The sequence below is a fragment of the Prunus dulcis genome, chromosome 3 (genome assembly GCF_902201215.1).
Source record: "Prunus dulcis chromosome 3, ALMONDv2, whole genome shotgun sequence".
NCBI lineage: Eukaryota > Viridiplantae > Streptophyta > Magnoliopsida > Rosales > Rosaceae > Prunus > Prunus dulcis.
Window position 1 is genome coordinate 3,343,937 of NC_047652.1, and position 11,040 is coordinate 3,354,976.

General features: G+C 38.0%; 2 protein-coding genes across 2 annotated transcripts; one reads left to right on the forward strand and one right to left on the reverse strand.

The window, feature by feature from the left end:
- Window positions 1-311: 311 nt before the first annotated feature.
- Window positions 312-5,390, forward strand: LOC117620747 (receptor-like serine/threonine-protein kinase ALE2). Its single transcript, XM_034350933.1, has 9 exons — window positions 312-842; window positions 1,790-1,912; window positions 2,014-2,196; window positions 2,285-2,380; window positions 2,485-2,592; window positions 2,682-3,350; window positions 3,567-3,959; window positions 4,096-4,339; window positions 4,562-5,390. The coding sequence occupies exons 1-9, from the start codon at window positions 767-769 to the stop codon at window positions 5,235-5,237; spliced, it is 2,568 nt and encodes an 855-aa protein (XP_034206824.1). The 5' UTR covers window positions 312-766; the 3' UTR covers window positions 5,238-5,390.
- A 443-nt stretch (window positions 5,391-5,833) lies between these two features.
- Window positions 5,834-10,550, reverse strand: LOC117620748 (protein HOTHEAD). The gene is made up of 6 exons (XM_034350934.1): window positions 10,397-10,550; window positions 9,396-9,771; window positions 7,545-7,855; window positions 6,988-7,373; window positions 6,184-6,752; window positions 5,834-6,068 (listed from the first exon to the last, which is right to left on the reverse strand). The coding sequence occupies exons 1-6, from the start codon at window positions 10,464-10,466 to the stop codon at window positions 6,014-6,016; spliced, it is 1,767 nt and encodes a 588-aa protein (XP_034206825.1). The 5' UTR covers window positions 10,467-10,550; the 3' UTR covers window positions 5,834-6,013.
- Window positions 10,551-11,040: the final 490 nt, after the last annotated feature.

Genomic DNA, 11,040 nt, shown 5'->3' on the forward strand with positions numbered 1-11,040 from the left:
CAATGACCATTGAAACACTAGCAATCTAGAATATAGCCTATTGGTCACACAAATCGCTATTGGAAGTGGAACTTTGACATAACAAGCATATTCCTTTGCATACCACCTTCATATTTCAAACCTGAATGAAACTCATAAGGAATAATAATTGCCCTCAATTAGTTGAAAAGAAATCAAGAATATCCACATTAGATTAAAAGAATACAGTGTCTTCCATGTTTTTTCAAACCATATAATAAAATTTTATTAATCTTGGAACTCTCTCTCTCTCTCTCTCTCTCTCTCTCTCTCTCTCTCTCTCTCCCTCCTCTATTTGTGTTCTACCTACTCTTTCTTACAGAAAAGTTTCTAATTTGGACTTATACGGCTTTTAAGTGGACTGTGTGCTGCTTTTTGCTTGATCAGTTGCAGCAACCTTTAATCACTCCCATGACAAAAAGGACAATTCCACTAGAACTCTCTAAGCTTTCCAAATTCAAGAGCTTATTAGTCTCTAAAAGACAGCAATTGGGTTTTTCCCACCTAATCCATTCTTGTTGTTTCACTCAAAATGCCTCTCATTACTTCTCTGGTACTATATGTGGGTCTGCCTCTGTACCTCTAAACTTACCATGAGGTTGCTTCATTAAAGGCCATGCTTTGCTTCAGGGTGCTCTTGTGCCAGTTTGTTCTCTCTGCCTTTTCTGCTCCTCACTTCTGTGGTTGAATGATGAGAGCTGAGAGATCTTGAGAATTGAGCTCCACCTTCTCTGACTCTGCTAATGAAATGGGCATGCAACTGAATCTGCTGCTTGTGCAAATGTGTTTGATTGTTGGTGTCTTGCCATTCCACGGATCTGCAGGTAACAAGTTTGAATTTTTAGTGTCTGGGTTGGTTTTTTTATACTTCAATATATTTGATCAAGTACAATATGATCTCTTCATTAATTTAAATTTTTAACCAATTTGAGGATCTGGGTTCTCTGAAGCAAGTGTTTCAGTGATCAAGAAATAGGGCAAATGGTTCTCATGTTTCAATGTTCTTCTTTCTATCATATCATTTCCTTTGCAAGTGATCATGGAACACAAACGATCAATTGGATCACTTGCAATGGTGTTTGGTTTTATTCATAACTCTGTTCTTTGAGCTTGGAAGTTCATCAGTTTGATCTGAAACCCTGGGCCACATTCCTGCTGGTCATTTTCTGGGGATTTTTAATTTCGAAAATGACAAAAATTATGTAGTGAGGAAGGGTGCATAATTTCAATAACTTGCCCTGAGCAGTTCCTTCCTGTACTTGCTTATACTAACTTCTGAGCAGTAAGAGTTATTGCTCAAATGTGACAGGATTCCTGAAGCACCGAAATATTTATCAGTTTAGTCCTTTTCATAAAAGGTGAAGATTTGATCAACATTGTGAATTACACCTTTCCAGCTGAAATAAATGTCAATATTGTAACTTCAAAATTGCACTCTGAGAGCCTCTCGCCCAGTATTCTGCCATCAGAAGCATGGTCCCTTTCATGGTTGCCTACCCATAAGGGACGCTAGTTTGTCAACTACAATGTAGTAGATAACTAGAGTAAGCTGACAAACTTGTGTCCAAGTGCGAAAGCCCGCTACCCTATTGCATGAACTTTCTAGTTATCTACTACATTGTAGTAGATAACTAGAAAGTTCATAGGAAGAGAAATAGCAACATGATAAGTTAAATAGCTGTTTTCTGATAAGTTAGATAGCGGTTTTGCTCTCTCCTCAGAACTAGTTATGAGCAATTATTTTCTGAATGGATGTGTTTGTATGCTACAGAACATGCCGTCTCTCCTAAATCTCCTCTCAGCTTTGGTTGGAAAAGACACGAAAAGTTAGTAGCACTACCTCCCAGAAAAGCATTCCAACACATATTGCCTTCAGACTACTCCCCAGATAAAGGTAATGGAGTCTAAAAGTAGTTTTATTTGCCAACTATGAACTAGCAAATGAAAACAATGTGCCTGTTCCTATTACTAATTCAGATTCTTTTCTTTTTATAGCCAGCCATCCTCATAGTGCCATATTGCCTTCAAGTATTGCTGTTCCACCTACATCCTCTGAAGGTCCTGCAAAGAAATGGGTGCATGGTCCTATATCTTCTCCTTCAATTTCACATCACAAGCATCACCACAAAAGCAAAAAGTTCCACAGCTCTGCTCCAGAACCAACTTACAGTCGACAAGGTTCAAACCTTTGGCATTTGTCTTACCAATAGATGTACAGTTCATTCATGAAATGTATTTATCTGAAGAATATTTATGAAATGTATAGGCCCTGCAGTCTCCCCCCTTCAATCCCCCTTCTCTTCAACAAGTAGCTGGGCTGCAGCTGCACCATCACCAACAACTCTCACAAGCCACTATAATAGTATGGAAGCCTCATTTCAGTTTGGTAGCTTTAACCATAGTGTACTTACTTTATCTACCTAACTATGATTCGAATTAAGTTGTGATTTTTTTCGTCTCTTCTAGTGCCCGTTTTTCCACCTACAGTTTCTCCAGTGGGTTCTTCCCTGAAGAATACAAAGGCGCCACCACCATCACCAATTCTAGCACTACCACCTCCACCTCCCAGTGAAGGTATGTACTCTGCCTTTCTATTTTATTTGAAAATAGTTCACAATTTTTTATCTTCAAAAAATAGTAACTATGCTTAAACATACGTGTAGATTGTTCATCAATCACATGCACAGAGCCATTAACATACACACCTCTTGGCTCAAGCTGCGGTTGCGTGCGGCCAATTCAAGTTCAACTCCAACTAGGTGTTGCAATATACACATTCTTCCCTTTAGTTTCAGAGCTGGCTGAAGAAATTGCAGCCAGTGTGGCACTAAACCATAGCCAAGTTCGAATTATGGGAGCAGATGCGGTCAGTCAGCAGCTAGAAAAAAGCGCTGTCCTCATTAACTTGGTGCCTACAGGAATAACATTTGATGGCACTACTGCATTCCAAATCTATGAAAAGTTCTGGCGCAGACAGGTTTCCATAAAGCCTTCCCTCTTTGGAGATTATGAAGTTTTCTATGTTCACTATCCAGGTGTTCCACCTTCTCCCCCTTCAGCATCCTCAAGCATTTCTACGACAGATGATGGGCCATACACTGGAAAAGACAACAATGGAAGGGCAATAAAACCTTTTGGAGTTGATGTACCAAGGAGAAAAAGAGATGGGCTTGGAAAAAGTATGATTGCTGTGATTGTTGTATCATCTTTCACAGCCTTTCTTTTATGTGTCGGAGTTGTCTGGCTTTTGTTGCTGAAATGTGGATCATGTCACTCACATCAACTGGAAAAGTTTCCACAAACTTTGACATCATCTCCTACAAAACTCTCAGGTATTTTGAAATGCAGCCAAATTCTCCCTGACCTTAAGGCAGTTTACTCACAACAAGCTTATAACATTAATTTTATTTTGAGCATGTTGCACAACTATATATAATCTATAGCGAGATGTTAATGGAAGTTCCTTTAATTTTTAATCATTATTCCTTCATAGTACAGTTGGAACTATTCGAACTTACTCCAGAATATTAACAAAATATACTCAACAGGGGCTCCGAGGTCGGTGATGTTCGGAAGCATGCGTGGTTCTGGATCAACATCCTTGAGTTCTGGCACACTGAATTATACTGGATCTGCTAAAACCTTCACTTTGAACGACATGGAGAGAGCCACTAATAATTTTGATGCTTCAAGAATACTTGGAGAAGGTGGTTTTGGGCTTGTTTACAGTGGCATTTTGGATGATGGAAGAGAGGTGGCAGTGAAGGTTCTCAAGAGAGAAGATCATCATGGTAGCCGTGAATTCTTGGCGGAAGTTGAGATGCTAAGCCGTCTTCACCATAGAAATTTGGTTAAATTGATTGGTATCTGTACTGAGGGCCATACTCGCTGCCTAGTCTATGAACTTGTTCCAAATGGGAGTGTTGAATCCCATTTACATGGTAGATAAAAGTTTAAAAAAATTAATTTCTACATCAATACTTCAACATTTGTTTGGTTGAAATGCTAGATATTTAGTTGCTTAAATGATTGGACACAGCTTTGAATTATGAGTGGCTTATTCTTGTGTTCTTTCAGGCATTGACAAGGAAACTGATCCGCTTGATTGGGATGCCAGAATAAAGATTGCCCTCGGTGCAGCTAGGGGCTTAGCTTATCTCCATGAAGACTCAAATCCTCGCGTAATACATCGTGACTTCAAGGCTAGCAATATCTTGTTGGAATATGATTGTACACCCAAAGTTTCAGATTTTGGATTGGCTAGAGCGGCATTAGAAGAGGGAAAGAGACATATTTCAACACATGTTATGGGAACTTTTGGGTAACTTCTTTACCATCAAGTATATATTATATATATATGCATACATATATATATACAAGTAATACGTATGCCAGACATTTTTGATATGTTATGTTGCCAGACTGTTGTCTAAAAACCGGTGATACAATGAATTCTTAATGGAATTTTGTGGTCCAAGTCGTACATAAATATGGCAACTTATTAGTTTTACATAAACATGCTCTATCTTGTTTCTTGGTCCAGTTATTTAGCTCCGGAGTATGCAATGACTGGCCATCTCTTAGTGAAAAGTGACGTTTACAGCTATGGTGTAGTCCTTCTTGAGCTTCTATCAGGGAGAAAACCTGTAGACCTGTCACAACCTCCAGGCCAAGAAAACCTTGTTGCTTGGGCTCGCCCACTCCTCACAAGCAAGGAGGGGCTAGAAATGATAATAGACCCAGCCTTAAAGCCATCTGATATCTCATGGGATAGTGTGACCAAGGTAGCAGCAATTGCTTCAATGTGTATACAACCAGAAGTATCTCACCGGCCTTTCATGGGCGAGGTTGTGCAGGCCTTAAAGCTAGTATGCAACGAGTTCAAAGAAACACAAGAAGTAGGAGCTTCAACAAGTTGTGGCCAAGATGATCTCTTCATTCATATAGATAGTGGCAGCTTGGAAGCCTCACAATCACAGCAGGAGCAGGAGCTGCCGGGGTTTGGTGCTGGCCATGGCACCAAGATACCATCAACATCAGATCTTTTAAGTGCACCTGTGGGACTTGAGGTTGAGGGGCAGGAATTTGGGTCTTTTAGGAGGTACTCTAGTTCAGGGCCACTGAGGACAGGGAAGAGGAAGCAGTTTTGGCAGAGACTAAGAAGTTTGTCTAGAGGCAGCATGAGTGAACATGGGTTTCCAATGAAATTATGGCTCTGAAGCCACATAAACTGGTGTTTGTTGTATCTTCTTTTCATTTAAAGTGCACCTCCCTAAAGAGTTTGAGGCATAAATAGATTTACCATTAGTAATGGAAAGGTGATATTCCAAGAAAAAGGGGGCAAAGAAATATGAAGAAAGGGTTTATTTTAAGGGAGATTCATTATTATACCAAACATAGGGGCCCAAATTATAAAAAAACCCTACATGAAATGGATTTTAGAAACATACTCAAAGCTCGTTTACAACATAACAAAAATGTTTTGAACTTTCTATAAATTACAAAATTACCATCAATTTCTTAAAACAAGTCCAACGCCAAAATCTCATAAAAACATTCAACAAGGCATTAAAGTAATTTAATAATCAAAATTAAATTCAATAGGGCCAGCTCTTATTTTTTGGGTTTGTTTATAGAAATTAAATAATATAGGATTTATCTATATCATTAGTACTAAGAAACGATATATAACTTAATATATCCTTTTTTTTAATAACAAGAAAACCACTCAAAATAAATTTAATTTTCTTGGTTAAACAAGCAGAAGGTATTTGTTCTTTTTTTTTTTTTTTTCCCTTTCTTGGGAGAAAAGTAGTTGAGATTAAAGACTAAGAGATATTTAAAAATAGAATAAAATGTATTTTCACACGGCAAGCCAATTTTTTACACATTAGAGCTTGCTAAGAATCAAAACAGCTAAAATTACATCACACACTGTTTCAACTAACCCTCAGTCACTCTCATCCTGCTGACTAATAGGCCTTATTTCCTTACATTATATACCAGCTGCTCTTCCCAATCTCTCTCTCAAGATCTTCGCTCCAAAGTACCTGCATATCAAACAACACATAACAAATTAATTTCAATTTCACTTATTTTCTTTCTAAGAAGGGGGAGGCAATTCCACCCAAACATGATTGTTCATATGATCATATGTATACATACCTGCCCATCATCATGACAGTGGCTTGAGGATTAGTCCCTGGGGATTCAGAAAATGTCGAGCTATCGACAACCCGGACCCTGTCTACACCAAGAACTTTGTGCTGAGGGCTAACCACAGTGCCCACATGAGCACCTCCATGGTAGTGCCAAATAGTGATCACAGTGTCTTTGCAGAACTGCTCCAAGGACTTTGTGTCATTGGTATGCTTGGGGATGAGGTTAACATTAGCCTCGACACTCATGTTAAGCACCTTCTCCACAGTTTGCTTGTTACATCTTGTGTAGTTTGTGAAATGCTCTGATTGCACAACCTTCGTGGCTACACGGATTCCATCAACACAGCGTTGAAGATCGTACGGGTGGCTGAAGTAATTGAAGGTGACAGAGGGGTTATCATCAACATTAGTGTTGACCAAGCTAAGGTCACCTTTAGAAATTGGGTTGGCAATTTTTTCTAGAATGAAGCCTCCTTTGAATGCCTCGTGGGGCAAGTTTCTCTTGCGCCTAATGTATGCTTGAACTGCTTCTGGGGTTCTTTGCTTTGGGGGAATAGTAGATAGCTGCCCAATCTGCAAGTTATATAACAAAATGCAGTTCATGAAACTGAGAAAACAGAAATCAAATCCATGAGAATCTCATGAGTATTGAGCATCACGAGAAACTTCTCAATGTGACCGTAACATCATCATGTGGTGTTACCAATCCATTCACATTATAGCACGTAGACTAGTCACAGCAGTGTTAGGATCACACGAAACAATTTCTCGAGCTTCATTATCAAATACCAATATGTTAATTACTTACCTCAGCTGACATGATTCCATGGTGGCATTGAATACTATCCTTGGACTGACTAAATCCACTGCTAGCTTCAATGTACACACCCATCTTGGTTATCCCTACAGTTTGAATTAGTGTCTGCTTTTCTGCTTTGTTACTAGGGACAAAGACTGCATTCATTGGATTATCAGCCATGCCCTTCCCAACAAACTTATTATCAAGCACCACTGGAATCTTCAACTTTTCAAGGTCAGCTTTGGGTCCAATTCCACTTAGCAACAGCATTTGAGGGCTTCCAATTGCTCCACTGGACAATATTACTTCACTCTGTGGCTTATCAGCAAGAACTGCTTCATGTTGGTTCCCCTTTTCATCTTTAAAGATCACTCCCACTGCCTTTGGTCTCTTCCCTATATTAATGAAAGAAAAAAAAATCTTTCTTTTAATCACTAAATCCAAAAAAACTAAAGCTTAAATTGATGAAATGTGAATTAATTGACATATATGACAATTAGCAACGGATTTTATGCTCCAAACTATGTGACCAATTGACGTCAAATTTCAGATGTAACTAGCATTACCTGATTTATCAAAAACAATTCTTTGAACTGTGGCATAGACCAAGACAGTAAGCTTCTGAGGGTTCCCAGATGACAGCAGTTCAGCAGCGGTGTGACGACGACCGAATCTGTCGAAAATGGTTCCACCAACCTTGGTTCCATAGAGGTGATCATAAGTGAAGCCATTAAAAGGTGAAATTCCAACATCCAAAAGACTGTCCCTTAGAGCCACCTGCCATGGCTCAAGCTTAGGCTGGTAAACAATTTGCTTCTCAATCCATGGATAGGACTCATTTACCAGCTTGGCATCCCATCCCACACTCTTTATAAACCTGCACATGCCACAATATATAGCTTCAACATCAAACAAAGGAAGCCTGTTTTCCCAAATTTCAGGTAAGGCTGGTTTTGGGTTGCATTTAGACCAAAAATTAAGCATACACACCCAATCTTTTTGGATGACCATTTTATGGGTCCATTCTTTATGACATGGGTTCAAAAGAACTTGAATATTTCTTTTTCTTTTTTTGGTTTTATAAATAAAGTTTTTAATTTTTCAAACACAGAAAAGAAAATGGTTGATCACTTGAGTTTTATATACTAATATAATATTTTTTTTAATGTTTCAGGGACAGAACTAACTATGGGTAGGTGGGGAAGAAGTCATAGGTTTGTATTGTCTTTGAAATACCAAGGACCACTTTTCAATAGGTTCAAAGCCACATTGACTATGGCTTTAGCCACCTTAAATGTTACACTCATTTAGTCTAACAATCAGAGCACCTAATCACCTCTCCCTTCATAAAAATGTCAATTAATTTAGAACATGGGCAAACTCAACTAGCATTTAATATATAGAAGAAGAAAAAAGAGAGAGAGAGAGAGAGAGAGAGAGAGAGAGAAAAAAGTGAAATTATAAATGTCTTAATATTATTGAGTACAAGACACATGCATTGTCATGAATATCATATGGTCACCATCCATACATTGAACCCTAATGAGGAAATTATAAAATCCATGTGGGTTTGTTTTTGTTGGACATATTTTCAAGCAGTGTAGGTTGATCCATAGCCACACATTTTCGTTTATACCATTTATGTGTTACATCATTAAGTGACATAATCCTAGGCTGGATTCTTTATATGGTAATCTAGTAGATAATGACTTCTTCTTTTCTTTTTCTTTTTTCCCTAAATGTGGATTGTAATTAATTTAAGTGGGACATAGGTCTTAATGTTTTCAAACTTAATTATTTTGTTATAAAAATTAATGCACAAGGAAAAAAAAAACAAAACAATAATGGGTTGGTGAGGTGGTGAGGTGGTGAGGTGTTGAGGTGTTGAGGTGGTGAGGTGGTGAGGTGTTGAGGTGGTGAGGTGTTGAGGTGTTGAGGTGGTAGGGTGGAAGGCAATAATACTATAACATGGCAATGCAGCAACCATAAGGAAGGTATGCATTCATTGTCCAAATCAATGCTTACCTATTGCAAAGGACTATTTATTTACCCATAATCTGATATTGCAAAGGAGTATTTATTTACCCATAATCTGATATTGCAAAGGACTATTTATTTACCCATAATCTGATATTTATACACCAATACAGCTAGTCTTGCACTTTTTTTTTCTTTTAATATATATATATATATATATATGTATGTATATAATAAAAATAAAAACCACCCAAATCATACATCCAAACTAAGCTATCATAATATATCATGAACCCTTTTCTTGCTGTCCTTCACTTATTTGAACTTAATTGGTTAGCAATTAAATGCCCCACCTAAACCTTCAAAATAAACCCATTCCTTTTTGTTTTCATTTTCCCCAAAAATGGCTTAATTCCAAGAAAAAATTATATTCACCATACCTTGTGCTTGCTCTAGTATAGAAGCCAGCATTGATGCAAGTGCCTCCACCCAAAACCCTAGCCCTAGAATTAAGGACTCCATCTGTTGAAATGAAGGCTTGGGAGGCAGAAGTAGGTGAAGTGTCTGCCAAAGCAATGTGGAAGTTTTGAAGAAATGAGACATTGGAATTGGCAAAAGGCACACCCCCTCTTTCAAGCACCAAGACATTGAATTTCTGAGAGAGGGTTGAAGCCAATGGGCAACCAGCTGTGCCTCCTCCCACAACTATGTAGTCATAGACATTGTTGTGGCCACTTGATGAAGAAGATGAGGCAGATGGGAAAGTGCTTGCACGCTTGATGAATGGGTACCTATATTCATTGAAATTCCCCTTCGCTGCATCAAATAATGTCCAAATTTTTATGTCAATTCAATTTGTATATCACTAGCAAGCCAAACATGAAACACAAACTTCTTAATTCTACAATTTCTTGAAGGGTTTTAATTGGTTTTTCCAATTGGGGAAGGAAGAAAGAGATGTTGCATAAGCATATAGCCAAGAGAAAGGGTGATATTGGGACACAGTTGAAACCAAAACAAAATAGTTGTAGGGACACAAGTCTATATAAACCAAATTAAAACTAGGCCTTCAGAATACCACATTTTGATATTTTATACTTAGTGCAGCCACCCAACACATCTAAGTATCATGATTAGTGCAAGAAAAACAAGCTACAAAGTAATGCATATACCAAAATTTAGCATAATGGAGCCCATCAAGGTGAAGAACTTTTTCATTTAAACAAGAAAGAAAAACCATCTGAGGCTAGATTGCCCTCCAAGTGATCCCATTGACAGAGAATAAACACTACTAAAACAAGTAATAACTAAACAAAAACACATACACACAGCACAGAGCCACAGAGAGAGAGAGAGAGAGAGAGAGAGAGAGAGAGAGAGAGAGAGAGAGAGAGAAGAGAAACAGAGAGAAGGTAGAAGAAGTGAGAGGAAGCAAAAGAACCTTGAGAGGAAGGGAGAACGTTGAAGAGCCATGAAAAGAGAAGGAGCTTCACTGCCCAAACCAAGGCCATTTGAAAGCAGCAGACAAAGGCCTCAGAAAAGCACTCTCACAGAAGAAGTTGCTGCCCTCTTCAACCTCTATGTGGCTGCCACTGGTTGGCCTAGTTTTATGTGTGTACATTTATATATACTCTAAAAAGTACCCCAAATTCATGCATGAAAAATAAACAAATAATAAAATTTGTTCCAATGAGATGAGAATAAGAAAAAATAAATAAAAAACTAAAAAGAAACACAGAAAACTCAGCTGTATTTAAGATTACTTGAACTACAACTGGAAAAGTCATTAATGGTGAAATGAATGCCACAGTTGAGTGAGGAAGCAACCGTGGCCGTTAGATTAACTCTTCTCTGTCATCTCACCATGTTCTTCCATTACTACAAAGGCAGCTCCATCTCTAAACTGTAAATAAGCTCTGTTAAAAAAATAAACATAAAAACTCTGTTTCTGTCAAAGATTAATATGGAAACAAGTACTAAAAAATCATACAGGCATGATTGAATAGCTGCAAATACAAATTAAATAATGCTAGAAATGCTACTTGGGGTACCTGTAAAAGAACTAAATTTGTTGGGTAACTGAAA

Bases quoted from the DNA above. Each gene is read 5' to 3' on its own strand.
- LOC117620747 (XM_034350933.1), top strand. From the start codon at position 767: ATGGGCATGCAACTGAATCTGCTGCTTGTGCAAATGTGTTTGATTGTT. The intron at 2,381-2,484 runs GTATGGAAGCCT...CGTCTCTTCTAG, and splicing joins TCTCACAAGCCACTATAATA to TGCCCGTTTTTCCACCTACA. The intron at 3,351-3,566 runs GTATTTTGAAAT...TATACTCAACAG, and splicing joins ATCTCCTACAAAACTCTCAG to GGGCTCCGAGGTCGGTGATG.
- LOC117620748 (XM_034350934.1), bottom strand. From the start codon at position 10,466: ATGGCCTTGGTTTGGGCAGTGAAGCTCCTTCTCTTTTCATGGCTCTTC. The intron at 7,856-9,395 runs GTATGGTGAATA...TGGCATGTGCAG, and splicing joins TATACTAGAGCAAGCACAAG to GTTTATAAAGAGTGTGGGAT. The intron at 6,069-6,183 runs GTATGTATACAT...TTTGATATGCAG, and splicing joins ACTGTCATGATGATGGGCAG to GTACTTTGGAGCGAAGATCT.